The following is a 27,557-nucleotide window of genomic DNA, read 5'->3' as shown; positions in this document are numbered from 1 at the left end:
TGGACATTTATGCAATGCATCCCTGCGTTTGTTCTCTAACCATGCACTCGCCGGTTGAATGACAACGCCAATCCTGGGACTGTGAATGTACGGTTCTCTTGCCAGCCCAGCACCAAGTGGGCAAATGTCTTGTTTGCTCTGTGTCTACCATTGTTGGCGACACACATTGCCTATAAACCTGACATGTTTTGGACAACATATTCAAGTTCCTCTTCTGACATCTTTTATCGAAGGAATAGGTCCCCAACGCCATTCCTCAGTGTCCTTGTTCTATCTACATGATCAAGGCCGAGGTAGTCATCTTCCCCTTGTACCAAAGTTGACAGGACATCGTCTAGCAATTGTTAGTCACTTCGCAAATCGAAACGTGAGAGGTGCCACATACCATCATTAAGATATTGCGGCTTCGAGTAATTAGATCGTCGCACAACAGCAATTTTAATTTTTTCGAAGCTCTTGCCTTTAATACCAGTTCGCTTTTCCAATCGCTTCTTGGTATCCGCAAAGTTCTCACCCTGCATATTTGTTAGCGTCTCACCACATATTATGCTGTCGCGACACAACTCACCTCAATAACCAAGAACTTGAAAGGTACACCGTGGACACGGCTAACGTCGTTCTGGTAGTGGAAAACGTGGACAAACTGGCTTTCGTCGGCTTTAACTTCCTCTTCAGGAACCCGCTCTGCGTAGATTGTCGCGTATTCGTTCAGATTGATGACGGGGTGTTCGCGAAGAGGCTCGCGATAGAAGCGGTTTGAGCTTGTCTCATAGATTCGAATTCTTCCCCCTTCTGCTTCGCCCGAAATCTGTGCCTTCTTTATCAAGGCTTCAACCAAATCGTCGATAGTTCCGGTCTTGGGGACGAGCAAGTCATACGTGTCCTGTCGTGTATTAGCCAAAGTATCCGCTTCATTCCCCGAAGGCATACATACTTCCTTGGTAATTCCTTCACTCAACAATGTAACCTTGATACTCTTCTTGGTGTCGAGCTCTGTAAGACTCATCTCGAGCACCTCAAAGTAGAAAGCGTCATTTCTTTGGGTAGAGTTGAGAGCAGTTGAGCCCATGGGGCTAAGAATCTGTCGGAGTGTTGGGTTGGCTCCCCTTCTCACGGGTGTCTTGGGGTTCTGTGTTGAGGCGTTTACAGTCCAAAACCGGATGTGTGTGGGCTGCACATCAAGGTACGCCCCGACACGCTCCGCCAAAACGTCATAGGAAATCTTCGAGTTGAGTACCAATTCGAAGGGAGGGTACTGAGTCTGGTCACAGCGGGTAGGGTGAGGGTGGAATTTGACTGTCCTCCTGTGCTCTAGGAAGTCGTAGTACTCGCGCGCGTCCTCAAAGTGATCAGAAGTGTTACTTCTATTGCGACGTTAGTGATGGATCTCCTTGAATTGTTATTGCTATAACGCACGTTTCTTGTGAGATCTTGTCCCCGGCACGCTTCTCTGCACCGGCTTTTGTTCGTTGGAAACAGATGATGTCGCCGTCTTGAAGCTCCGCTACCTTCAAAGATTGCTTGGGCTTCAGTGGCTCGATCATCGTAGGCTTGATCTCCTGTTACGAGTTAGCTCTGCAAAATCCTCCAATGCAATCGATTTCCTTACCTCCCAAAGCAGTAACTTCTCCTCGGCGGGCAGCTTCTCACCCCAACCCATTTTCTTAAGGATCATAGGAAGCAGTTCCTCAACCTTCTTCTCCTTCGAGATGTAGACGTGGCCAACACCGCGCAGAGTTTGAGCGTCAATGTCGAAATGCTTCAGAAGGAGTAGGATGGTGTCGTTCTTGACAATTACACCATTGGGCTGGCTCTGGTAAGATGGCCAGATAGGCTCGCCATCAGCATTGACTTCCTCAGCGACTTCGGCCCACACTCGCAAGCTAGTATCCCTATGTGCTGCGGAGCGAGTGAAAGTCTCGTCAACTGTAGGTCGTAGATCCATGATTGGCTGGTCGGGACGAATTGTCTTGTTTTGTCGGTTGACCATAAGCCAAAGTCGCACCCTTCGTGGGTCTTCATTCATATCGGCCGCAACTTGCGCGACGAAGTCTTCCATAGTCATCGTGCGAAGAACTCGGTAAAATTTGGGCGCGGCGGGATCGGATTCAGGGTTTGCATCGAATTGGCACAAATCCGTTCCACCAAATTGTTGGAATGAGTAGTCAGTGATTACCTTCGCCCACATATAGAGATGCGCTTCTCGTTGCTCCTTCTTACGTGCCTCCCGCTGGACTGTTTCCTCCTCAAATTTTTGTCCTGTGACAATCAGTAAATAGGTTCATCAAATTGATTTGGGGTAGCTTACTGAGATGCAAGGGGATGTCGTCCTTAGTGACAGGACAGAGGATGTCATCTAGCTTTGACTGACGGATGTAGACCAACATGTAGGCGCTGTTCTGTCGCATGATAGGAGCTTTCTTTTGCACGGGCGCACGGGGGTAACCATTGGCAGTTTGGTACTCTCCGCCAAAGTTCTCTTCCATGACCTCGCGTACTGTTGCCTTAGTAACCTTATCATCGTCGTACTTGTAGAACCAGCCGTCCTTTTCGGGTTTCAAGAAAGCATAGTAATGCCCAGCATTCAGATCACCACTGTGAACCAAAACACTGTGAAGCTGATATGTCCAAGGAACAGACTTATCGGCGTCCTCAGACAGGTATGGGGCGGCATCGAAAGTTTCGGGGAACTCGTATCGGTCGTTGATTTTCATCATGGTGTCACGCTGGATGTCGTACTCGAAGCGCTTTAGTTGAAGGTGTAGCACATCGGGAAAACTGTTGAAAATAACACCCTTGTTGGCGTCTTGAAGCTTGTACTGGTCACCCGCAAAGTACTGGTTCTCTCCGTCCATCTTCTCGACCTGGACATAATCCTCAAAACTTTCGAGGAGGGTCTTGTTTCCACTGACGTTCAGCTGGATGTCCCAGAAATCCTCGATTCGGCTAGATTCGTAGTCGACATTGATACACGAGATGTATGTCTTAATCTTGCCACTGAACATTTCTGGTAGGACGCTCTGAGCGGGAGTTCCCTTCATCTTATCCTCCATTCTCTCCATGAGCTTGCGTGAAAACTCCTGGACATCCTGCTGTTCGAAAATGTGACGTGTATCCCATCCGAAAGATTTTGTAAGTTCAGTGGTTCCGACTGCCTGATCCGAGGTCTGGAGTTGATAGAAAAGGCGTTGCAAAGTATAAGCACTGTTGTGCATGCTTGGGTCGGACTCAGTGGGGATTTCGTAGATAGCCTATGTGAGTTAGCAAAAGATGACCGAGGCACATTCAAAGATCGAAATTACCTTTCGGAACTTGTTTGTGAAATAAAGCGATTGCATGAGTGAGTTCAAATAGCATGTTGCGCCCTGGTTCTTCAACCCAACGTATCCTGTCTCCTTTTTGGAATCATAGTTGGCAAAGTTGTGCCACAGTACGCCTGTCTCATCTTCAACAAGGCGCACGTAAGCAGTAATGTTGGCAGTGTCGTTCTCGCATAGGGGTCGGCTGCCTCCTTCCCAAGGCACGTTGAACATGCGACGATGCTCAACGAAACGAGTGAAACCCCAATCGCCTTCTTCTTTGGTAAATCGATGATGAGCAGTGTGGTGGATATATAGGCTGGGATCGTTCGGGTTCCAGAGGACGAGCGCAAACTGAACACAGCAGCTCCAGTTGTCGGGAACCTCATCAGCTTCGAAGCCGTGTTCAAGATAAATGGAGCATTGGTCGATATTGTTACCATGTGGGAAGAGCAAAATGCGCCTGTAGAAGAAAAGAAATGTCAGCAAGACGGTGAACGGCAGCGTCGGGACGGATCCAGACTGACCAAGGAAATCCACCTGCTTGGAAGATGGGACCGTGTTCCTTCTTGTTCAAACTGCGCCAGTTCTCAACAGTCCATGTGTAATCGTAGTCTCCAAGGATCTTTGGTTCGTCGATAAGAGGAGGGAGGCAAATCTCTTTCATAGCTTCGTCTAAAGCACAGTACAGTTAGCCTGGAGAGCTCGATCATAACGAATACCTGACTGGGTGCATCTTATGAGAAGGATGCGCCAATTGTAGGAAGCCAAGGGGAATATAGAATACGCACGGTCGTTGGCCAAGGGCAGGTCTTGCAACTGGTCGACTTCGCTTTGTTCGAGGTTATCGGGGTTGATGATAGCAACCTTCTCAGGCTCGTCGGCCACGCCAATATAATCGTCCGTGTCCATGACCATGTCATTAGGAGAGTTGATGTCGTGAGTCTGTTCGGCATCGCGCTTGTCAGTGGACTTCTTTCTGCGTAGAGGCAACTGATTGTGAGGCAAAGTCATCATGATGTCGGTATTCGGGACGACTGGGGTTAGTGCGGGTGGTGAGGGGCAGAGATGATATGCTGTTGGAGGTGATGATGATTTCGATGTTATAGGTAAGGAGAATGGCGCAATGGTTCTACGGCAGACAGATGCAATAATGTCGCTTGGGATTTGTATAGTAGACGGGGTGCTAGATAGGCCATGGCCAGAAGTAAAGGTGAAGGTGAAGGTGAAGGTGAAGGCGAAGGATGACGCAGCTCAGCGTACGAGAGCATTTACCAATTCACGGCGGGCTGCATGGGCAGGAAGGGACGAGGTAAAACGGGAAGGGGCGGAAACAAGCAGGAGCGTACCATTGTGAGGAAGTTGCTACCGATAGAGACGGCAGACTCAGCAAGATCTTATGCAAAAAACGAAGTGGGCAGGCAACAGATCTCACGATACAAAATGCGCGAGCGTGGGTGCAGCCGCAGCAGAGCAAACAATAGATGCAGTGCTTTAGGCAGAGCTCGACAGTGTCGAGTCGCGCGAACAAACGGGTGGCAGAGAAAGAAGCCAAGGGTCTGTCGAAATGATGAGTACCTAGGTTAGTAGGTAGGTAAACAAAAAGAAAGATACTCCAAATTAGAATATCCTGGAGCGCAACGCAAACGCAAACCAAGCAGTGAATGCGATGCAATCAGATGCTAGATAAGTAGGTAAGGTAGGTAGGTATGGCTTGCTTGCTTGCTAGTTAGAGGTATGACGACTAGGCGGAAGAAAAAAAGAGAGCAGAGCGGTCGGTTATGTCAGTAAAAGGCCGATGGACAGTGGTTGAAACCCACAACTCAGGTCCTTAAAATACGTTACGCCCCTCGACTTTTTTTCGAATCCCTGATATGGTTTGCTTTAAAGTCTAATTGAACCAGATACGATACAGCTTCGTGCCTTTGATCCGGATTAGATTTGTAAAGCCGAAAGCTTGGAGTGGAATATGAGGTGAGGTGAGTGATCCAATGCCTTGCATCAAATAACAGGCAGACAGCTAGAGAAGAGCCAGTAGCAATCAATCATATAGCGGGATCAAGAGTTGTGTGAGACTCAACACGGACGAGACTCCCTGATGAGGCGATAGCTAGCAGTTGTTATCGAGGTACTTAGCATGCGTCAATAGATTGGAGGGATCTAGAGTACTGCCTTAACCGACAACAGCCACATCAGGCGTCATCAGGTCACCCCGCCAATGACGTTGTAAGTATCTCATGCATGTTAAAGTTTTGTCAAATAGTTTTATGCTTCGGTTTCCATAGATCAAATCGCTTTATTATTATCTAAGTCAGAATCAAATATGGAGAGAGTCTCTACCAAACCATGCAAGGCGATCTAGCACAAAAGACATTATCGCTCTGTGACGCGTATCAATACCAAATAAGATGGAATTATGACTACCTAGAACTCTAACTCTATCAAATAAAACAATGGATCCAGGTTTGGATCATGACAACCTAGCTAACTGCCACACAGCTAAGGAAGCAAACGCCACAAAGAATCATGAAGCTACCCTATGTACGTACACATGATAAAAAGCTAGGAACAGCAATCTTATCATGGATAATACTCATGATAAGCAGTGCTACACCAGAAACAGCCCTATCTACAGCTTCGGTGAGCATCGCAGATCCTCAGAACCAACCATAATTGGAATAATCGCAGCGGATGTCTTTCCTCCTTCCTGCAACCCACCATTTTGGGTCGGCCGGTATCGCCAGAAGATGTGGGGTAAACTCCAATTCCGTCCCTGCGCAGAACGCAGTAAGTGGGCATGGAGTCACTCAAAGCTGCTTCCTTCCCACCGAGGCGGCACATGCAGACTGACTTAACTTTCTTTCCCTTTGCTTTACCTTAACCTCTTCATTCAGCTATTACCATCTTTTGCAGAATCATCACACGGACTGAGGATTTTATACACGCGACCGAACCACATTGAGTCAATACGCCAGCCACCAAACGTTTTAAAAAGTACATTTTCGCATGCGCCTGTGACGACATGCCGTCAATCGCCCTGCGACAGAGCAGACGATGTAGATTGATAGATACGCGCGCTTACTTGACGAATACTCCCCGATTTTCGTATACGAACATACAATGCCGTGCTGCGACGAACGCATCATGGCGTCCCGTTTCCATTCTTGATGAGTACGTCATTCTAGACTTTTTCCCTCTGCTTCTTAAAAGACCCTTGAATATGGAAAAGCTAACACATGGTGCTTCAGTTGGGTCGCAAAAGAAGCTCGTCCCATCAGCCTTCGCCAGCTCATGGTCTTTGGTCGATCTCTTACAGAATCGCGCCTCATCAGCTCTGCCAATTATGTCCGCACCGAATTACCTACACGGTAAGTCCAGAGCAGCATTCACAAAGAAACAAAATCTTACCCTATGTCTCCAGGATTGCGCATCGCATTCGGGATATGCAACGCCTACCATACGTCGTTACCACAAACAAACATATAAAAGAAGTCTACGATCTGTATTACCACGCCTTCGATACGTTCCGCAAGATAAAAGAGGTCAAGACTCTGGAAGATAACGATAGGTTGTGTGAACTCATAAGCCACAACCTCAAAGGTCATTTGACTGTGATACCGCAACTTGCAATGGGAATCCTGGAATGTGGTGGGTTGATGAGCCCCAGCGACCTTGACAAGTTCATGAACACCATCCTGAGATCGGTCAGTTGCCCATTTTCGATGCCTATAAAATTATGCTAATCGAAACAGCGTATCTCCAGACGAGTTATCGCCGAGCAACATCTCTCTTTGACGGAAACTTACAACTCGCCCAATTTCTCTCCTGGTGCCAAACTTTCCGAGTCTGACTTCATTGGCGAAGTCTTTATTAAATGCTACGCCAAAGACGTGGTCGAGCGTTGCTCAAAAGCCATTACCGCTCTTGCACGCACGACTAACGGCCCGGATGTCCAAATCCCCGACATCACCGTGGATGGCCATCTTGATGCCTCATTCCCTTACATCCTTAGCCACCTCGAGTACATCATTGGCGAGCTCTTACGGAATTCTGTCCAGGCAGTCATTGACCGACATCAGGCAACTCACCCAGACCCAAACAATGTGAAGCCTCACCCCGTCGAGATCACTGTCTGCGAGAACCAGCAGCACGTTATTATTCGAATATGCGATCGAGGCGGTGGCATTCCCCGTGCTGAGCTGCCTCATCTCTGGTCTTTCAGCAAAGGGCCACAAAGCCAGAGACGTCTTGAGAACCTTGCTCAAGTCCCCAAAATGGCAGCAACGATGCAAGAACTCCACGTGGAAGAAGAGCTGGGACGCGCAGACTTGAAAGCGCCTCCGTATCAGAGCTCTCTATCATCTCTGACGAGCCGACCACCTAATCTAAGGCTCGGGATGGGTTTGCCCTTGAGCCGTGTTTACGCTGAGTACTGGGCTGGAAATCTTGACCTACACAGTCTCGAAGGTTACGGGACGGATGTGTTTCTACAGATCTCGCGACTTGGAAACAAGAACGAGCAGCTGACGACTCGAGCCAGCATGGATGCCTTATAGCATGTGGGGTCAGGGGTAATGTCCTAGTTGGAAAGACTGAAGTTATTCTGGACGTTTTTGAAGTCCAGAGTCACAGGTCAATGGACAGGGCTTTTTCTTTGAATATGATGAATTAGTCAACTGGCAGCATGGAGTTTGGTAATTATTTCCCCGGATTCACATTTGAACAAACAGCGGGAACAGTCTTAGTAAATATTCATAGGGCATCGGTTGTCTATCATCAAGGTACTAGCGGGAAACAATCGCGACACATCAGGATTCAAACTGGTATCATAAAATATTGTGATTGAAATTACATCGGAACTAAAATGTGCCTAGCTGAGAGAAAGGGCTCTAGTAAAAGGTTGTAATAAAAAAAAGGGCAAGACGATCAAGGCTCTCTCCATATGTCTTGTTCGCTTCAAGGGTGTGTCGGACTTGCAGATGTGACCTGTCGGGTACAGCTACTAAGAACAAACACAAAATCATGGGGAGGGAATCATAACTCCTACACAGCATGCCATGGCCATGATAACAAGTCCTGCCAAAGGCAACTTCCCTGGCGACCTTGGCAGGTAAAGCGAGCAGGAATACCCGGGGACTCTTTGTCCACCAACTGTCCTCATCTTGTGGTATATCGCGGACCTTTCATTTTTCAACTCCAAACCCCAAAATGGAGTTCCAGGTAAAAGAAATTTGAAATGACTCTCCAACTGCAGCCATACATGCACGCGCAACGGTCCACTGGGTATCGCTTAGCGGCGGCCGTGACTGCGGACAGCGCTGCCCTGCATTTGCTCCAACTCTTGCTCGAGCTGCTTGATCTGAGCGTGGGTTTGCTCGAGATCCTTGTTAAGGCGGTCGCGCTCGGAAATGAGCTTCTGCTCCCATTGTCGGAAGCGCTGCTCCTCGATCTTGACCTGCTCGGTGAAGCGCTTTCGAAGAGCCTCTTCCTCCTCCTTGAACTTGGGGTTGTCGAGCTTGCGGGGACGGGCCTCGCCAAACTTGCGGGTCTCCATCTGCTGAGCACGGTAAGCCTCGTAGTGCAGCTCCTCGGTGGTGTGGATAAGGTCGAGCATGTGTGTTCGGATCAGGATGGAGCGGAGCTTCTTGAAGTCGCAGTGGTCCTCGTTCTCAACCTCGGCAACACCCCAAGAGTACTGGCGACCCTTGACGATACGACCATCACCGGTCTTGACGTCCTTCTCGGAACCAATGACGGCAAAAGGCATGGCGTTCATGAGGCTGCGGGCGTGCTGGGCAGCGGCCTCATCGTCTTCCTCGACCGGGGGCTGGTAGATCTTGATGTTCTGAGCCTCAATGACGGAGACAATCTGAATGTATTAGCGCATGCAGCTATCGAAGCAATGTCCCTTTACTCACTCGCTGCTTGAACTTGGCCAGGTCGGCAGGGCTGAGGGTATCGGCCTTGGCGATAACGGGGATCAAGTTAACACGCGAACAGAGGCGCTTCATGACCTCAATATCGAGAGGCTTAAGGGTGTGGCCGGTAGGGCGGATGAAGTACAAGCAGGCATGGACACGGAGGTCAATCTTGTCCTGACGGCGGGGCTGTTGCTCCTGAAGCATGTAAGACTCGTGCTGGTCGTCGAGGAATTCGATGATGGGCATCCAAGAGTCGCGGTTGTTGACATAGTCGCCGAATCCGGGAGTGTCGATAACGGTGAGTCGGACTGAAATGGGATGTTAGCGAGGGGTTGGATGTTGAGATTGTTGAGAGCTATACCCTTGAAGAACTTCTCCTCAAGCTCGGCCTTGGTGATCTCAATCTCAACGGTCTTGTCAACCTGCTTCTGGTGGCGACGCTTGTGGTCGGCGTAGTTCTTAATGGTGGTGGAGAAAAGAGTGTTGATGAAGGTAGTCTTGCCCAGGCCAGACTCGCCAGCAACCTAGAGACGATGCGGTCAGCGTGAATCCAGGGAGATGCTCGTAGGATAGTTTATCAAGGTAAACCGAGCAGTATAAGCAATATGAGTTGCGCAGGAGACGTACCATAATAGTGAAGCCGGCACCACGCTTCGCGACAATCTTGTGTCGCTGGTTGGGCAGATTGGCAATACCAATCGGTGAAGCGTTCTCGGCAGCTGCAGAAGCCATCTTGTCGGTCGATTACTCGAGTACAACGGTAAAAAGGCAAAGTGAATGGGTATTAAAGGTGATAAACACGACGTTAAAACAGACAATTAATGCAAGTCAACAACCAACTGCAATGCAATATCGCGATGAAGGTCGAACGAGTGCAAAGGTTAAGGTGGAGAGGGAGGTTTGACTTGGGGTCAGGACAGCTCGTGCTTCACTTCAGGGGAACGAATTTCCTGCCCTTTTCCCCCTAAAGCAATTCCCAGGGACGCTTGCTTCTGATAGGCTAGCGTTGACACGGTCCGTGGGTGGACAGTGGCTAGTGGACACGGGGCAGCAAGGGAAACTGCCAAACAAAACGGGTCTTGCAGCGCCAAGGGGTCGAATAAACAGCCACTGGCTGGTCCCTTGAGCTTTGGCCAGCAACAGCCACAGTTGCTGCAGTTGCTACAGCCACAGGTAAATTTCCCTAGCGGCAGATGGCAGATGGATCAATCAATGCATTAGTCGGAGTAGGAGTAACCTTTTACCGGACGATCGCAAAATTCATCTCTTATCGATAAGGCGCAACGATGATTTTTTGGTTGGCTTTGCGACTTGATGTTTAGAAGCATCATGAGTAGCATTTACCGACAATAATGAAGACCGATTTCAAGGTAAGGATGATTCTTTGATACAATGCGCCAATCATGAAAATTCCTAACATCGAATTCTAGTTCTCAAACTTGCTGGGCACAGTTTACTGCCAGGGCAATCTGCTCTACAGCCCAGATGGCACCCATCTTTTTTCGCCAGTCGGCAACAGAGTGACTGTGTTCAATCTGGTAGAGTATGTATTCTCACAATGCCCCTATTCGATATCTCATGGCTCGTAACTAACAATTCGCCCAGGAATAAATCTTACACCCTCCCCTTCGCTCATCGCAAAAACATTGCTCGTATCGGCCTTACACCCCGCGGCAACCTCCTCCTGTCCGTCGACGAAGATGGCCACGCGATTTTGACCAATGTCCCTCGAAGGATATCCATCTATCATTTCTCTTTCCGATCTTCTGTCACAGCGCTCTCATTTTCTCCTTCTGGTCGCCATTTCGCCGTAGGACTTGGTCGCAAGATCGAGGTCTGGCATGTTCCTTCGACTCCTGATGCATCTGCCGAGGGCGAGCTCGAATTCGCTCCTTTTGTTCGATACCACACCCATAATACAGGTCACTTCGACACCGTTAGCCATATCGAGTGGTCAAGCGACTCGCGATTCTTCCTCTCAGCTTCCAAGGATCTCACGGCGCGGATATGGAGCTTGAACCCCGAAGAGGGCTTCACCCCAACAGTCCTTTCAGGCCACAAGCAAGCGGTTATCGGCGCTTGGTTCTCTGAGAACCAGGAGACCATCTACACTGTTAGCAAAGATGGCGCGGTCTTCGATTGGCAGTATGTCAAGCCTATTAACCACGTCGAAGACGAAGATAAGATGGAAGACGACGATGACGACTCAGATATGCGATGGCGCATTGTTCAAAGGCACTACTTCATGCAGGGAAGCTCTCATGTGCGATGTGCTGATTTCCACCCGGAGACGAACCTTTTGGTTGCTGGTTTCTCCAATGGTCTTTTCGGCTTGTACGAGATGCCAGACTTCAACATGATTCACAAGCTGAGCATTTCTCAAAACGATATCGACTTTGTGACTATCAACAAGAGTGGCGAGTGGTTAGCATTTGGTGCCTCAAAACTTGGTCAACTTCTCGTGTGGGAGTGGCAGTCTGAGTCTTATATCCTCAAGCAGCAAGGTCATTTCGATGCGATGAACTCCCTTGTCTACTCTCCTGACGGCCAGCGCATCATCACCTGTGCCGACGACGGCAAAATCAAGGTCTGGGATATTCAGTCTGGCTTCTGTATTGTCACCTTTACCGAGCATACGAGTGGCGTGACAGCCTGTGAGTTTGCGAAGAAGGGCAACGTGCTCTTTACAAGCAGTTTGGACGGATCCATTCGTGCTTGGGATCTAATCCGATACCGAAACTTCCGCACATTCACAGCACCTACAAGATTGTCCTTCTCCTGTATGGCGGTCGATCCCAGTGGTGAGGTTGTTGCTGCTGGTTCGCTGGATTCCTTCGACGTTCACATCTGGTCCGTCCAGACAGGTCAACTTCTTGATCAACTGTCCGGCCATGAAGGTCCCGTCTCTTCCTTAGCATTCACACCCAACGGTGACTCTCTTATCAGTGGTTCTTGGGATCGCACAGCCCGTATCTGGTCTATCTTCAACCGAACACAAACGAGTGAACCCCTCCAGCTTCAGGCCGATGTTCTTGACATTGCTGTCCGACCCGACTCACTTCAACTAGCTATTTCGACACTGGACGGACAATTGACCTTCTGGTCAGTAACAGACGCTGAGCAAACGTCTGGAGTTGATGGCCGAAGAGATGTCTCTGGTGGACGAAAGCTCACCGATCGTCGAACCGCTGCAAACATGGCTGGCACGAAGAGCTTCAACAGTATCCGATATAGTACTGACGGCAGTTGCCTGTTGGCCGGTGGTAACAGTAAGTACATCTGCCTGTACTCGGTTACCACCATGGTGCTCCTGAAGAAGTTCACTGTCAGTGTGAACCTTTCTCTTTCTGGTACTCAAGAATTCCTGAACAGCAAGCTCTTGACCGAAGCTGGCCCTGCTGGCGACCTTGATGACCAGGAGGCGTCGGATCGTGAAGATCGTGTGGACACATCGCTTCCAGGATCAAAACGCGGAGATCCTTCGGCGAGGAAGAAGGCACCTGAGGTGCGCGTGACTGGAATTGGTTTCTCGCCCGCTGGTACTGCGTTCTGTGCTGCCTCGACAGAAGGTCTTCTGATCTACAGTCTTGATCAGGATATCCAGTTCGATCCATTCGACTTGAACATGGAGATCACCCCCGCCTCGACATTGGCTGTTCTCGAGACGGAGCAAGACTACCTCAAGGCTCTGGTTATGGCTTTCCGTCTTAACGAATCAGGTCTTATCAAGCGTGTCTTCCAAGCCGTACCCGCTCACGAAATTCCTCTTGTTGTCGCCAACCTACCCACCATCTACGTTTCTCGCCTCCTCCGATTTGTCGCCGCTCAAACTGAGGAGTCACCACACATCGAGTTCTGTCTTGTATGGATCAAGGCTATCGTCGACAAGCACGGAGCTTGGCTCTCCGCCAACCGTGCTAAGGCTGATATTGAGTTGAGAGTTGTGGCACGAGCTGTGGCCAAGATGCGGGATGAGGTCAGGAGACTTGCTGATGAGAACGTTTACATGGTTGATTATTTGTTGGGTCAAGCGCAAGAAAAGTCTGAAAAGAAGGATGTTAAGGCATTGGATAGTGGAAAAGATGTGGATGTGAAGCTTATGGCTGTTGACGGAGATGAGGAGTCTGATGCAGGATCTGATGAATGGATTGGCTTAGATTAGACTGATTAGACTGTAAATACGATTCATAATACCCATGCATATTATACAATTTCCTTCCTTTTGGGTATTTACATCTTTGCCTTTGGAATCTCTTCCCATGCCTCGTCAAAGCCTGCAGATCTAACCCACATTGTTCCTCCCTGACTATCAGCCTCTTCGTTGGCGTCCATTAACACATATACCGCCTTCAACCACTCATCATCTTTAATTCGCACCCACTCTCTATCCTGATAAGGTTTCGTCACTCGCTGCGCCAGCATAAGCGCTCTCGCCAACTTGACAGTATGTCCATCGTCCATAATTTTATGGATCCTTGGGAACAAATCCTCGGCTTTGTCCACCAGCTTATCGCCATCCTTAGGCTCATACTCGCGGAGCAAATCCTCACGGAGAGCAGGTGAGCCGCGCGCGATGTACTGCAAGAGATCCATACGGATCTTGTTCTCGAGGAAACGTGCTTTGGTGGAGGCTGGAATCCAGGATTGCTTGTTGAGTGTGAGAAAAAAGGGCGTGGATGTTGTATGATGCCTGTAACAGTTAGAACCCATTTTTAAGAATGAAACGAGGCACTTACATAAGGATAAAGTCAAATCTTGGATGATAAGGAGGGTGGAAAGCAGCGCCTGAAGCGACAAATGCAGAATTATGCACCATCTCAGCCGTTCTCTCATCCAACTCACTCTCCTCAACTCTCACCCTCGCCGCTAGGTTGATCATTTCTTCTTTTGCCCTTGTAAGAACGCCATCGAAAACTCGATTCGAATCCTCCCAATGTGAGCTCTTCACAAGGGTTTCATCCTTTACAACATCCTCATAAAGCCCTGGAATAGTTTTCATCTTGGGCGGTGCATCAGCACCTTCAGCTTTCTTAGCCGCCGAAGAAAGAAACTCGTGATAATCATCTCGATGAACAGCCGTCTGCGCAAGAGCGGCAGCAATAATCATGGGCTGCTCCCACTCCATCCCGTAAAGAAGCTGGATTAGTGGATGAAGGATGCCGGCAAAGAGACGACTCTGCATATCGCGACCTCGCGCATCATCTTTGAAGAGGTATTCCTTGAGAGTGTCTTGCCAGCCGATCCTCTCGATTTCGTCCTGGAAGAAGCGGAAGAAGGTGGCATAATTGCGGCCTTTGCCAAGATATTCGGACCAATCTGAGCCGTGCTCTAGTTTGTCAACAACATCGGATTTCGGTTTCATAGCTTTGAGCTGATATGTTTTGTTGGCATCGTAGGCTTTGTCTATGATCTCTGTTGTCGCGCCAGTGCCGTATAGAGTGAGAACTTGATGGACGAGCTGAATACGTACTGTTAGTGAGGTAATCAGTAAGAATTGACGGTGAAATTTACATGGTCATGAAACCCTGACTCATTGAAAAAGACATGATGGTTCTGCATGATGTTAGCCTTGAGATACATAGATTGAAGTGAGTTGAATACCTCGAGATCCTTCTGAAGCAGGTCCGTCACTTTTGAAGCCTCATTCTGACCCTGCTTCAACTCCAATAACCCCGAGTTCTGGGGCTCGACCTGAATTTTGAAAGGAGTAGCCATTGTTGAATATTTGTTAATTAGTACCGTGCTTCTTATAGTAGGTCTCGTAAAGACTCGTTGAGTTGTCCGCGCCAACATGAGGAGAATATGCCCAAGTTATATAGGGGAAGAAAGCAGGTGACATGAAGTAACCTGTCCTCTTTATGTATGACAGTAACAAGGAAGCGATACTATGTGTCCTTTGTGACGATGATATCACGTAAAAGATGAGCTGACAAATCTGGGATCCGTAACTGAACCTCTTAATGGTGTAGCTATGACCCTCTCGGATCTCGCACTTCAGGAATGCGCCGTTAGGGTTCTCGACAAAGTCCGAGTTAGTAATAAATTGGAACCATTATATGAAGAGTCGACGTAGTCTTATGCATGAATTAACTGATTGGTATTCACACCAAAAGAACAGCTGATCGCTAACACAGAAAAAGGAAGGAAGCTCTCAGTCGTTGTTACCCCGGATTTGCAGCACCCTGACATCATTGAAGGCTGCCTTGCCCCACTTTTCTAACTAGTGAGAAGAGAGCTGTTTGCTGCTGACCTTCTTTATGTCTCACATCCACGTTTTGGTTTAATCAGATCAGATAAAGGCACAGTGCATTTGGTGAATTCTTTCCATTTTAACCTTTTTAACTACCAATGATCTAATATCAACTGATCTGGTAAACCTATCCCATTTTTCTATGCCGGTATCTCTTTTTTGTCATAAGTCTTCATATCTTTAGTATCTCATAAGGTAGTTTAAGCTGTAAAGAACAATTAGTACATGTCAACATCAAGTATGAATGAGTTGTTCAAACTTACCCTTGGTGAGAGCGGGGGCCTCATCATCAGAGTCGTCCTCGTCCATCTCCTCGAACTCAAGGTCGCTGGGGATGTCGTCGGCCTCCTGAGCGTTGGCTATTGGCTGTTAGAAATGGTTCATCTCATCATGTAAGATGGGAATACATACTGAAGTACTTGATGGCACCGGGCCAGAGGTCCTCAGCGATGAAGACAGCGAGGTCGTCGGCGGTAGGGAAGATCTCGTACTCGTACTCATCATCATCATCGTCGTCCTCATCCATGTCATCATCGTCATCCTCCTCGATCTTGCCAGCCTTGCGGTCGGCCTTCTTCTGCTCCTCAATCTTGCGGCCCTCCTCGGACTCCTCGGGGGTAACCTTGCGGCCACGGAAACCGAAGAAGCAGAAGAAGCTGACACCACCCATGCCGGTCTCCTCCATAAGCTTGAGAAGCTTCTTGGAGTTCTCGGTCTCGCCGAGCTTCTGGCCAGCCTTCTCCTCGTCATAGACCTTCTTGGCAAGGCTGAGCATGCCGTTGGTCAGGTCCTTGCCCTCCTTCCACTTGATGTCGACGGGCTCAGAGACGAGACCGGCCCAGCCATCCTTGTGGAAGCGCCAGTAGAACTTCTTCTCGAGAACCTTGTCCTCGAACCATTCGTTCTCCTTGAACTCCCACTTGAGGGAGACGGAGCGAGGGTCGCCGTTGGGAAGCTCGAAGCGCTCAACAGTGAGACCGGTCAGGGCGTTGAGAAGGAGCTCGGAGTCGCTGGGCTGAATGTACTCGTCAACCTCGGGAGGAGACTGCTCGAAAACGAGGGGCCAGAACTGGGGAATGTTGGCGATGACCTCAGCACGCTTGACGTAGAGGTCCTTGGTGAGCTTGTCCTGCTGACGGACTGTTTGTTGTTAGTATCTGATGTTCAAATACCTGGTACCAAAGTAACTTACTGATCTCGAGCTCAACATCCTCGAAGCTATCCTCAATAGCCTGGAGCTTCTCGTAGGTGATGAGAGCCTCCTTGAGCTGCTCGTCTTGCATATCTCCGGCAGACATTTTGAATGATGGGTCGAAAGACTCGGGACGCATATAATCAATCTCGAGTAGAAACTAGGAAGAGGAGGGGTATCTTGTAGTCGTAAAGCACAAAAAGGAAAGAGATTTGTGAGAGAAGAGAGGGAGGGAGGGACGGTGAAGGTGAGGAGTTTTATTTATTTACTTGTTTACTTGGGACTAAAGAGGCTACTACCCGCACCTAATCCAATTTTAAAAGAGAAAAATTTCATCCTGTCCCATCAAAAAGCTCCATGTGCTGCTTTGCCTCTTAGATTTGCTGTAAAAGCTCCTCAGCGGTGAAAATCAACATTTTTTTCTTTTTAGGTGGGGTTGTGCTGATGTCATTGGTTCGCCTTCAAGCCCCGCGCTAGAGGACCCCTGCTTTTTTCACGGTCATTTTTTTGCCTCTGCAGGTCCCCTAAAAACGCTGCAGAAACGCGTGGCTTTAGTGGTCCAGGTGTCAATCATCCCCACTGTAAATGGAAGCTTTGTGTTTCTTTACAGGGGGGTGAACGGCCCACTACAGGTTTTCTTAGGCGGGGTATCCTTGATGAAGGGACTTGTTTAATTGAAATGTGATGAATCCATGCTTCTTTTTGGAGGGGAAGAAGATGGAAGCTTGGCTTTCGTTAAGATCCGGCCGGAAGAATGAGTGAGACAACATGATATACCCGAGAGGCAAATCTTATTCTTTGCTCCAGAATTGTATTGGACATGTCTGCTATTAGCGTCCTGCATGTGTATACATTCTGGGATCCTTCCTTCATCCATGCATGCTGTCAGGATACGAAATTGTCCGATGAAAGCTTGGACCAAGGAAGGTGTTCTCAAGCTCCGTGAATAACTTCACAAGACAGATGCCTAATGATAAAAGTAAATTTCACTGGTCATAAATGACCTATATGGTCACTTGATCAGAGTAAGGTCAAACGTTAGTATGCTATATCCATTAGAAAATAAAGATCGAAAAGTGTCTAATAAACAATGGGTTTTGGTCTAAACACCAAGCAGTGCATCACAGCAAAGCAAAGTGAATGAGAACGTTCTCGACATTAATCTTTTCTGATTAACAGGCAGCCTGAATAAGTCATTTTCGCAACACAATGCGGCATCCTTTCCTTGTTGATACTCTGAATTGCGGGAGTCACATCTAGTAGTGCTGTAACTTGCAGTGCATATCTGACAGAACTGCCTGCAATGGCGTTATCACCAGGCCATCAGAAAGCAATCAAGGTCCTGAATCCTGCCTCTAGTATCTACGTCAATTCGGGCATCATCTGCGATTTTCTCCGCTGCAAAACATACCACTATTCCAACTCATTCAACTGACGATAACCTCAACTCGATATCAACTGATATCAACCAATATCATCCAACATGTCGACTCACTTTGCCGAATCCCTCCGACCAATCCCTCTGGAGGTGACAGTCTATGGTCCCTACAACGCCCTCAAAGCCGCCAACTTCGGGGCAAAACGTCTCCTCCTCTGCCGCAAAGGCTCCGCCGGAGTTGGCGGCCTCACCCCTGAAGTCGAAGAGCTCGAGTATCTCAGAGACAAGGTCCATATCCCTATAAGCTGTGTTATCCGACCACGCGAGGCCCCTGAAGTTAGTAGCTCCGGCGAGTCTCACGATTACATCTACTCTGAAGACGAGGCGACTGAGATGTGTGAGTCGATCCGGAAACTTAAGGAGGCCGGCGTTATGAATCCTCTTCGTGGCGATTCCTTCGTCTTTGGATGCCTGAGACGATACCACGAAGGGACGAACGCGGCTTCGAGAAGAGGAATCGTTCTGGATGAGTCTCAGTGTTGTCGTCTCGTTCATGAAGCTAAGCCATACGGATCTGTCTTCAACCGTGCCTTTGACGACTTTGCCGAGCGAGGAAACTGGAAGGACATCATCTCTCAACTCTCTGACATAGGTTTCACGGGTGTCATGACTGCCGGAGGTCCAGGAAGATTCAACAGGCACATAGAGCGTCTGGCAGCCATGTGTCACCATCTTCACGACATTCAACTTATCGTCGCTGGTGGTTTCCGCTGCCCTGAGATCAACAAGCTTCGAATGTACGCGCACGACTACAACATCCGTACAGTCTGGATCAATGGGGAATGTCTTCGCCCCAGGGAACACGTAGATCCAGAGACTACTGAGATGAACAGCGTCATGGGGATAATTGATCTGCTCGGCCTTCAGACGACGGATTAGATGTCCACTCACGACATTGGCAAGCAGGTCTTTTACTAGTTGCAACTCGTCCAAAGCTCTATCAGAAAGGCTTTGGACTACATTACTGAGGGATACAAAGATCCTATGGAATGGAAAATTACGGATGATGATTTAGGAAGCATCTGCATAGTTTTGAAGTTTGCTATCTGTTCGGTGAACCACAAATAGATAGTTCAAGCCTGGGATGGCTGAGCGTTTAAGGCAAGGGCGCATGTGACTCATTTACTGAAGTCCTAGATAAAGGCTCAAGTGCGTCCAGCATGATAATATATTCACCGGGCATGGCGAGCTCGACAGCCACGAACTGGCCATTCATTATTCGCAACTTCACGATGGAATCAGCTGTATTTCCAGAAATCTTTTACTAAGTATACAGCTGCGATACAGAATCAGATGTATTTACATGAGCAAGCAGATGTTTTGGCTCTTTCATTCCCCTTCAGCTATCTTTGACCGCTACCGTTAATATTTCCCCTACTATAGCAACCTCCATATTGGCCCAAGATTAGTCCAGAATAAGAAAACATTCCTACATTCGTACCTCCACTCATCTATGCCATCGAAAGCCTCTTCAGTAGATGGTTTCTCTGAAAGCGGTATTAACACCGCGCGATGAGACTCAAGACAACAGAAGAAGCAAGCCCGACTCATGCCAAAAAGAATATTGTAATGAGGTCCGCGAAGCCTCTGGCTTGGAGAGTTTCCGAGTTGAACATCTTCTTATGCTATATGTGTCATCCTTTGACGCACAATTCAAAGCCGTGTGGGGTGAATGTACCAACTCTCGAACATAGTGACAGACGAGGTTTGCTAGCCTGCGTCGCAGAGCTGGTCAAGCAGCAAGCTAGCGCTTACTGCGATGTACGGAACGAGTCTAGAGTAGGAAGCAAGCTCCTCAGTACATCGTGAAAGAACTTCTTTCTTCTAACTCGAGACGGTTGAAGGTGTGGCGGAGAACTGACATATGGTTTCTTGATCGTGAGAGATCACGTTCCTTGCGTTCAAGTTGATTATAGAGTTTCAAACACTCCTCATTCGTCTGGGCTTTTTCCACTTTCAGTTTGCGTGCTTCCTCCTCAAGTACCCATAGCTTAGCCAGCAGGGAGGGGGGAGAATCTGTAATAGGACTTGTCCTGTAGCTGATCACAGGGTGAACCTTTACACCTGTTGATAGGGCACACCAGTGTGGCCCATCATCTACACAGGCCATGGTATTGTATTTTGCAGGGAGCTGGGTTGTCCAACCTGGGTTGAAGGGAGAGCCCATTCTTGCCCCAATATGCACAACCCCTTGTCCTACATCAATTTGGAACTGAGAAATCTCTTTCAAGTACTCTATTTCGTCTTCGTTGAGTGGTTCAATGGCTTTTGACATGTCGCATAAGCCGTGATCGGGTGAAAATAGACAGTGGATGTCATCGTTGTAGCGGACTTCCTTGTACCAGTGATCAGGAAAGGCTAGGCGACTATAACAAGCCTTTTTGCCATCGACTTCTGTTAGAACTGCAGGCATGATAGGTGGTCCTATAGACCAAATTGACCCGAGGTGCATCATTTCGTGTATCTCTGTCAGACTGAGCCCGTCGGCTGACAAGAAGGGGCCACCAAGAGCAGACCCGTCCTGCATGGCTGGCGTAAGAAGCGTAAACGGTTCGATGGCAGAACGCCCAAGTGTCGCAAACCTCTCTTCCCATCCGGTCCCTCGCACCTGGTATTCTTGTGATGCATTCAGATCATTTGCGTAGTTTGTGCTGATGAAATCATAAGGGTGCCCATAAGCACCCAGGCGGTAAAGCTCGTGATACTTGAGCCAAGTAGGAAAGTAGGCAATGAACACGCCTAAACCGACAGTATTTATTGGAAATGGGCCTCTGATTGGCTCAGCTCTACGTTCGATGCAATCCTCTATCCAAAACCAAGTTTTGACAGCATGGATTATCTGCATTCTTGTGATGAAGGTGGTCGGGTTGTCCGCTTGATAATCGTCGGCAGCCTTCTAGACGTCCTTTGTTATCGTCTTACTGTTGAATCTGAAAGCAGGAAGGGCAAAGAACATGTAGACTCCCTGGGAAGCGTCAGGTTTCTTGAGGAGATGGTACTTCATGGGAATAACCCTGCTAGATCGTGTCTGTTTGGAGGGGTAATTCTTGAATGCAATAGCGTCATCTAGGGGGTGATGCTCAAGGTGTGCCGTTGTTATGCCTTGTAGAGCAAGAGTTCGCCAGACCTTCCGCTCTTTTCGAGCCACCCGGTTCCTGTTGACTGCAGTTGTTGCGTCGCCCACGACAGGGGAGGCATTGGTAAGGGTGATCTTGAAACTTTTGACTCTGTCCTCCTGAAATAGAGGAGCAAATGGCAAGACGCGCCATGGAGGAATTTTAGGGTTGCTGGTCTGGTAGCTTGGTTGGCCGCTTGGATCGCTTGGATCGCTTCTTGGGCGGCATTGGAGAACGGGGCAAGGTACCAAACAGACAACAGGATACCCATCTGGGGTCATTCCAACGATACGATGCTTTGAGAAGTCAATCTTTGTTGGGCCGGAAGCGCGGTTGCATGCTCGTTGAAGGAATGGTGCTACAACAAGGTCGGTCGATGCTCGCGACTTCGAGCATCGCGCCCCAAGGGGAAGATCAGATATGTTGTAATTTTCCATATCTCCCTTATTCTTAGGCAGTGAAGGTGTAGATGTAAGGAGAGAGGAAGATGAAAGGTGGAGGAAGGAGGAGGGAGGAAAGAGAGGGGGCGCAGAGAGGGGCATTAACGATCAAGTCAGTTCTGCACCAACACAGCAGTGGCTAGCACTGCCTGCCTGTTTGCCTATACTACTAATCTTTGCGCAGTAGAAACCAGACGATTTCTTGTTTCAGGATATCACTTAATAGGGGCCTGGTCTTGTTTACTTGTTTCTCTCTATTACACCTCGCAGCACTTGCTTCTCTATCCTCTCTTTAAGTATATATATACATCACTCAATCATCTCGTCGTAAAACCGCCACCACCTCTAATTATCATACTTTTTAGTAACCTCCCTTCTTGCCTTGAGCAAGACCAAGGCAGTTGGCAATCTTGTAAAAGACGTCAATGTTGCTGTATGTACCGCCGAAAGTCTCCTGGCAAGGACCAAGAGCATAGACAGGGACATCAGTTAGAGAGTGGACACCCTGGCTGTTGTCGGTGCTGATGGTACCGTTGACAACGAAGCCATCAGGGGCGTCCTCAGGGTTGACGTAGTAGTCACCGTCCTTGAGCTCAACGGCGGCTGTACGGGGCTTCTTGTGAACCTTGTAGTTCTCTCGGTGGTCGGGCATGGCACCGACACCACCGGCGATAGCGTATCGGGGCTCCCAGTTGGTGGGGAAGTTGGCGCCGGTACCGTAGTTGATACCCTTGGCCTTCTTGGTGTACTGAGACTCGCCAGACTTCTCGTAGACGCCAATGGCGCGGCGCTTGGCACGGTCGTCCTCCTGCTCGGAGAGGTACTCGGTGTCGGCAGAACCCCAAACACTGCAGTTGTTAGCAACTTGATACTATATGTATGATAGGAAAACAACTTACTCAAAACCGTGACCGTGGTCAGCAGAGACGATGACAAGGGTCTCGTCGAGAATGTCAAGCTTCTTGAGCTTCTCAATAGTAGCACGGACAGTGTCGTCAAGCTCAAGAAGGTCGCCGAGAGCACGATCGTAGTCAAGAGCGTGCATCTGCTTGTCGATGGAGGCAGCCTCAGACATGAGGAAGAAACCCTTGTCCTTACCACGGGTGCTGAGGACATCAATGGCCTTGAGGGTCATGTCCTTGAGACCAGGCAGGTCACCAGCAGCAGTCTTCGCGCCAGTGGGGTCGTTCTTAAGGCTCTTGATGTTGTCGGTGTAAACGTTGCGGTCGAGCCAGACAGGAAGGTTGCTCTGGCAGAAGACACCGAGAGCACGCTTGCTGTTGTCAGCCTTGAGGAGAGAGGTCTTGTTGTGAGAGACAGTGTAGCCCTTCTTCTTGTACTCCTGGTAGTAGTCCTTGCCCTTGTAGGAACCCTCTCCAGCAATAAAGTTCTCAGCACCGCCACCGAAGAAAACATCGGGACCCTCGTGCTTGGTCCAGCTGTAGTTGCTGTTTCCATTGAGATTCTGGTCGATCAAAGGACCGTACTGGCTTCGGAGACGAGTGTGGCCAGTAAGAGCAATGGGGGTAGCGTCGGCGAGGTAAGCAGTAGAAACAGCACCCCAAGCGCCACCCTATTAAAGTTAGAATACGAATGGAGCTCGATTTTAAAGAAGACTTACCCAAATACGCTTGAAGACCTCGACAATGGTCTCAACCTTGGGGTCATCAAAGGGGTCAGGAGAAGAGTCGGCGTAGACACTGCATTCGTTAACTTAAGCTCCTAACTTTCTCGAGGAGCTTCTTACCCCATGGCGTTGACCGTGCTCTTGTGACCAGTGTACAGAGCAGAAGCAGAGTTGGCAGAGTCGGTGATGTAGCTGTCGATCGAGTGGGTCATCTGGTGACCGAGGACAGGGAACTCATCCAGCTTCATCAGAGTCTGGTACTTTCCGTTGATGCTCTTGTGTCCCAGGAGACGAGCGGCAGTGATCTGTCATGTCCATTAGCTTCCACAAGTCCTGCACTCCACAAGCAAACTTACCATATTGGTGGTCATGCCATCGCCAATGAAGAAGATGACGTTCTTGGCCTTTCGCTTAGGCTGGAGCGGGCGAACAGTCCACTCAGCAGTGGTCTTCTCGCCGTTGTAGTAGTGCAGAGTAACGGTGTACTTGCCGGGCTCGTTGAGGGAGATCTTGCGGTAGACCTTGGAGGCAACGTTGACAATGCTGGGCTTGTCCTCGTCCTCGGCAAAAAGGTCCTCGTACCAGTCGAACTTCCATGTCTCGACCTTGGGCTCCTTGAGGCCGAATGCCTTTGCAAAGTCCTTGGCCTTCTCACCCTCCTTGGCAATGGTCACCTTGAACTTCTGGTCAGGCTTGCCATCGTGGGCAGCCTCAGAGCCGTTGACGGGAGCGTGAACCTCGACACGGAGATCGAAGAGCTGGCCGGGGAGGAAGTCACTCTGGTCTGGGGGCAGAACGCAACCGAGCGTAGGACATGTGCCCAGACGCTGGTAGGTCTGCGCCGAGGCAGCAGCAATTGAGGCCGCGAAAGCGGCAATGGCATTGAACTTGACCATTGCGACGAAGCTCAGTCCAGTTTCCGGGGAATGGAAGACGGAAGCTGGTGGTTGGATTAAAAGAGGCGAGCAGGTGCAGCTTGAGGGGAGCTCAGAAGCTCAAACTTAAGGTGAGGACAGCATGCTTTATAACAAAGATTCGTCTCGGCGATAATCCCACGTGCATTGCTGCCGTTCGGAAGACATGTTCCCTTCTAACTGGAACACCATGTCATGGATGAACAATGCGCTTTCCTCAGTGGGCCAAGCTGAGGAGGCTTTATGATGAACTGATCTTGGCCTAACGGCGCCTTGCATCCAGCCAATTGAGTTTCGGTAAGGGCCAGGACAGCATCCAAGGCTGGTTTAGATCGACAGAACGGTGTTGCCTGTTCCATCGTGTTGGGATGAAAAAAGTGCAGCTATCCCGTTGCATTACGGAAGGGATTGGCGCCTCATGATGGCGGATGATAGCACGTGTGTAAGTTGTGCCAGGGCCGTTCCTTGCAAAAGGACCCTGCAACTAGTTCCGATGCTTGTCAACTTTGTTCTGGTTATCATGGGCCAAGGGCGGGGGTGTACTCCCCATGGCGCAGGTGTTAGTCAAAACAGGTCAATCACACCTCATCATCCAGCCCAGGTGCCATCATGGTCGTTGTCGACATGAGCATCCCCGATCCATGACCGATCCTTGGCTTACATCTCTTCCAAAGTAGTTGACCGAATGGGAACGCCACCCGGCTCATGATAACCCAGTCAACCGAGACCACCAACAGCTTCTCGACCTCATCCACTTGCAGTTATCAACAGTATGATCCAAGGAGGACAGGGATCCTCGGCTGTGGCTTCATGAGAAGCTCAAATGCCGCTCGTGGGCGAATTGAGTATTCCTATTGGCTGTACAACCCCTGCTCCTGTAGCTCCACAGATCCCCGGATAGAAGAGCTTGGATCATAGCTTCTTCATAGTAAGCTTGTTCTTTTTCGCTCAACTCGATCGGCCGTTCTTTAATCGATTTTCAGTGCAATCTCCGGTGCTTGATTGGCGTAGATGGCGTGCGCCGTCTTGGCCACAGGTAACTCTTGTTGTCTATCAATTTGAATATTTTTACTAGACTTTTGTCCGGCGGATTTTCGCACTTCAGGTTCTGCTCAGTAGTTAGCGAATTGTATTTTTCTAATTGCGTTGTCCTACCCGGAGCAGTTGCGGGGCTCTTTTTCGTCTTCACCAAAAGGTGAAATACAAATTCGGTTTATTCTATTGCCAGTTTCAGTCGTTAGCATTGTTCACAGAAATTAGAGGCAATCGGTTGAAAGATTCGGCTTTTATTTGAAATTGACTATGTGGTCGAAGAACGCATAATAAATGCGTACTGGGAATAATTTGTCCAATGCTCAGGTCTATCTATAATACTGAACGTGGTTTCCGCCGTTCGACCAGAACTTAACGAATATGACAATCATAGCGTCAAGAAAACACTGCTTCAGTTGACAGGCTCAATACGCAAACTCGCGCGTACTGCGTTGCTTTGCTATAGCCGGGAACTATACACTGGCTCGTTTCCGATATGATTTTCAGATCGACTCGGATCCATATGGCAGCGATGTCTGATCAGCATGCAGTCAAAGGTGGACCGAGCCAGATCGCCGGAATGCCCTCTTGACAGCGACCGTACCTGACATGTCATGGTCGGATGAATACATTAGTTCCGTCACTTCTCCAGGCTGGGTGCAACCCCGTCGGTGGGCAACGTACCCTCGACAGCTGCAAGAGGTTCTGCAATGGCCTCCGGGTGGGGGCTGACATCGACCGAATCATAGAGTTGCCAGCTGGGCTCGTTGATCTTAGTCTGCCCTGCAATGCTCTTGAAGTGGTAACCCCTGGCCCGAGGCCTAGTTCCGGTTCCAACGGGGACCTCGGGCTCATACACAGCCAAAAACTTCTTGTGTAGCTCCTCAAACTTCTCGCTGCTCTCGCTCAGAGCTGTTCGGACGCCGTCAAAGAACGCATTGAGCATGGCGTGGTTATGAATTTGGAGAAGGTTCCAGCCCAGCATCTCCTTAGCATTCAGTAAGTGCTTCATGAACGCCCGGTGATGCTTGGTGCAAGCGTAGCATTGACAGCCGTCCACTAAAGGCTGCAGGGATGTCGTATGCTCCTCAGACCACATATCGATACCCAATGGCTGCAGCTCGGACGACTCAGGGGGTGGAAAAGTGAATGACAGGGCAATACCTGCATCAGATGCGGTGTTTGCAAAAGGTACAGTGCATACGTCAATACCAAGGGCAATCTGTCGCAAGAGATCTTGAGGAGTCTTGGAAGGCCCAAACGACAGCCGGGGCAGGTCTCCTAGGGAAGGGTAGTTGACCAGCTCAGGCACAATGTTGACATCGTACACAGCGAGACCAGAGAGTTTATCTCGAACGTCTTCGGCGAGATATCGCAAGTAGTCCCACTGTATAGGGTACTCGGCAGGGAGCACAGGAGCAAAGACAGAAACCCCCATTTCTTTTAGACGTCCCTGGGGGTCTGAAAGGTGAAAGAACTTGTCTACCCATTCTTCTGTCCTCTCAACCATACGAATCTGACGTTTAGATGAGAGCTTAGTGCTGGTGTGGGAGAGGTCAGCTGGAGGAATGGCGATATCTGGTTGAATGAGCTCAATGAACTTTGCGTATTCAGGGATCGTGAGGTTGCGGAAACCGGTGGAGGTAAAGATACTGATATGGTGAGCAGCATTTCCCACTGGTGCGGTGACAGCAGGGAATCTTCTTGGGCCAAGGATTAAGGCTCGATCTGATGGGAAAGATGTGAAGTTTTGAAGATTTCTCGGTGTTCCAGGTGGTAGTTGGAGTACAGGAGGTTGTGACTTTTCAAGAACTATAGCCGGTCAGAACATGTCACCAGATCATTTTTTGCACCTCATACAATCCTCTATCGCTAGATAAGCTGCATCAAACGTTGTGTGCTTTGTGACATTGTCTGGTGTCAAGTGAGGGATGACTCCCCGTGAGGCAACAGCAAGATAGTTTGGTGTCTGCATTGTTCTGCGTCCACTAGCAAATGCCAGTCGTCCCAGGCGAGCAACACCAGCTTCGCCAACAGCGGGTTTTAGTAGCTCGAACATTGTGAGTGTCGATTCTTTTGGTGTAGGTTGGGTCATCTTGACATGACAAAGTTTGGACGGAAAATGTGAACGAAGAAAGAGTCAGAGACCGGCAAAAGGATATGAGGGTACAATGACAGATAAGAGTAAGTAAAAAAGCCTCCCAAGTAAAATTGAAAGATCTTCGAGGGATACGGCCAAGTTATGGTTGTCTGTACATGCAACGAAGCTGTTGGTGAGACTGCCCTTTGAGTATTTGCAGCAAGGATTAGTTGGATGTGGGCAGTAGG

General features: G+C 49.1%; 9 protein-coding genes across 9 annotated transcripts; 3 read left to right on the top strand and 6 right to left on the bottom strand.

Moving 5' to 3' along the window:
• Positions 1 to 224: 224 nt before the first annotated feature.
• On the bottom strand, positions 225 to 4,316 carry FIESC28_07444 (uncharacterized protein; the record flags this gene model as incomplete). Its single annotated transcript, XM_031161584.1, has 10 exons — positions 225 to 334; positions 386 to 515; positions 569 to 883; positions 935 to 1,364; positions 1,417 to 1,559; positions 1,610 to 2,259; positions 2,309 to 3,251; positions 3,303 to 3,762; positions 3,827 to 3,974; positions 4,091 to 4,316. 10 exons carry the CDS (start codon positions 4,314 to 4,316, stop codon positions 225 to 227), a joined length of 3,555 nt encoding a protein of 1,184 aa, XP_031014394.1.
• Positions 4,317 to 6,321: 2,005 nt separating this feature from the next.
• FIESC28_07443 (uncharacterized protein) lies at positions 6,322 to 7,855 on the top strand (the record flags this gene model as incomplete). The annotated part of the gene is made up of 4 exons (XM_031161583.1): positions 6,322 to 6,470; positions 6,548 to 6,667; positions 6,721 to 7,003; positions 7,052 to 7,855. The coding sequence occupies 4 exons, from the start codon at positions 6,322 to 6,324 to the stop codon at positions 7,853 to 7,855; spliced, it is 1,356 nt and encodes a 451-aa protein (XP_031014393.1).
• Positions 7,856 to 8,589: 734 nt separating this feature from the next.
• On the bottom strand, positions 8,590 to 9,952 carry FIESC28_07442 (uncharacterized protein; the record flags this gene model as incomplete). Its single annotated transcript, XM_031161582.1, has 4 exons — positions 8,590 to 9,168; positions 9,218 to 9,528; positions 9,582 to 9,744; positions 9,848 to 9,952. The coding sequence occupies 4 exons, from the start codon at positions 9,950 to 9,952 to the stop codon at positions 8,590 to 8,592; spliced, it is 1,158 nt and encodes a 385-aa protein (XP_031014392.1).
• A 620-nt stretch (positions 9,953 to 10,572) lies between these two features.
• FIESC28_07441 (uncharacterized protein) lies at positions 10,573 to 13,382 on the top strand (the record flags this gene model as incomplete). The annotated part of the gene is made up of 3 exons (XM_031161581.1): positions 10,573 to 10,590; positions 10,651 to 10,763; positions 10,826 to 13,382. The coding sequence occupies 3 exons, from the start codon at positions 10,573 to 10,575 to the stop codon at positions 13,380 to 13,382; spliced, it is 2,688 nt and encodes an 895-aa protein (XP_031014391.1).
• Positions 13,383 to 13,450: 68 nt separating this feature from the next.
• Positions 13,451 to 14,935, bottom strand: FIESC28_07440 (uncharacterized protein; the record flags this gene model as incomplete). The annotated part of the gene is made up of 3 exons (XM_031161580.1): positions 13,451 to 13,910; positions 13,957 to 14,678; positions 14,732 to 14,935. 3 exons carry the CDS (start codon positions 14,933 to 14,935, stop codon positions 13,451 to 13,453), a joined length of 1,386 nt encoding a protein of 461 aa, XP_031014390.1.
• A 735-nt stretch (positions 14,936 to 15,670) lies between these two features.
• On the bottom strand, positions 15,671 to 16,768 carry FIESC28_07439 (uncharacterized protein; the record flags this gene model as incomplete). The annotated part of the gene is made up of 4 exons (XM_031161579.1): positions 15,671 to 15,675; positions 15,734 to 15,829; positions 15,882 to 16,610; positions 16,663 to 16,768. 4 exons carry the CDS (start codon positions 16,766 to 16,768, stop codon positions 15,671 to 15,673), a joined length of 936 nt encoding a protein of 311 aa, XP_031014389.1.
• A 1,377-nt stretch (positions 16,769 to 18,145) lies between these two features.
• FIESC28_07438 (uncharacterized protein) lies at positions 18,146 to 18,979 on the top strand (the record flags this gene model as incomplete). The annotated part of the gene is made up of 1 exon (XM_031161578.1): positions 18,146 to 18,979. The coding sequence occupies one exon, from the start codon at positions 18,146 to 18,148 to the stop codon at positions 18,977 to 18,979; it is 834 nt and encodes a 277-aa protein (XP_031014388.1).
• A 916-nt stretch (positions 18,980 to 19,895) lies between these two features.
• Positions 19,896 to 24,179, bottom strand: FIESC28_07437 (uncharacterized protein; the record flags this gene model as incomplete). The annotated part of the gene is made up of 7 exons (XM_031161577.1): positions 19,896 to 20,839; positions 21,023 to 21,574; positions 22,026 to 22,504; positions 22,556 to 23,229; positions 23,278 to 23,356; positions 23,404 to 23,588; positions 23,640 to 24,179. The coding sequence occupies 7 exons, from the start codon at positions 24,177 to 24,179 to the stop codon at positions 19,896 to 19,898; spliced, it is 3,453 nt and encodes a 1,150-aa protein (XP_031014387.1).
• A 1,690-nt stretch (positions 24,180 to 25,869) lies between these two features.
• On the bottom strand, positions 25,870 to 27,288 carry FIESC28_07436 (uncharacterized protein; the record flags this gene model as incomplete). Its single annotated transcript, XM_031161576.1, has 2 exons — positions 25,870 to 27,041; positions 27,090 to 27,288. The coding sequence occupies 2 exons, from the start codon at positions 27,286 to 27,288 to the stop codon at positions 25,870 to 25,872; spliced, it is 1,371 nt and encodes a 456-aa protein (XP_031014386.1).
• Positions 27,289 to 27,557: the final 269 nt, after the last annotated feature.

The sequence above is a fragment of the Fusarium coffeatum genome (genome assembly GCF_003316985.1).
Source record: "Fusarium coffeatum strain FIESC_28 chromosome Unknown BRIP53273_contig_164, whole genome shotgun sequence".
NCBI lineage: Eukaryota > Fungi > Ascomycota > Sordariomycetes > Hypocreales > Nectriaceae > Fusarium > Fusarium coffeatum.
This window is presented reverse-complemented; position numbering and strand designations above follow the sequence as displayed.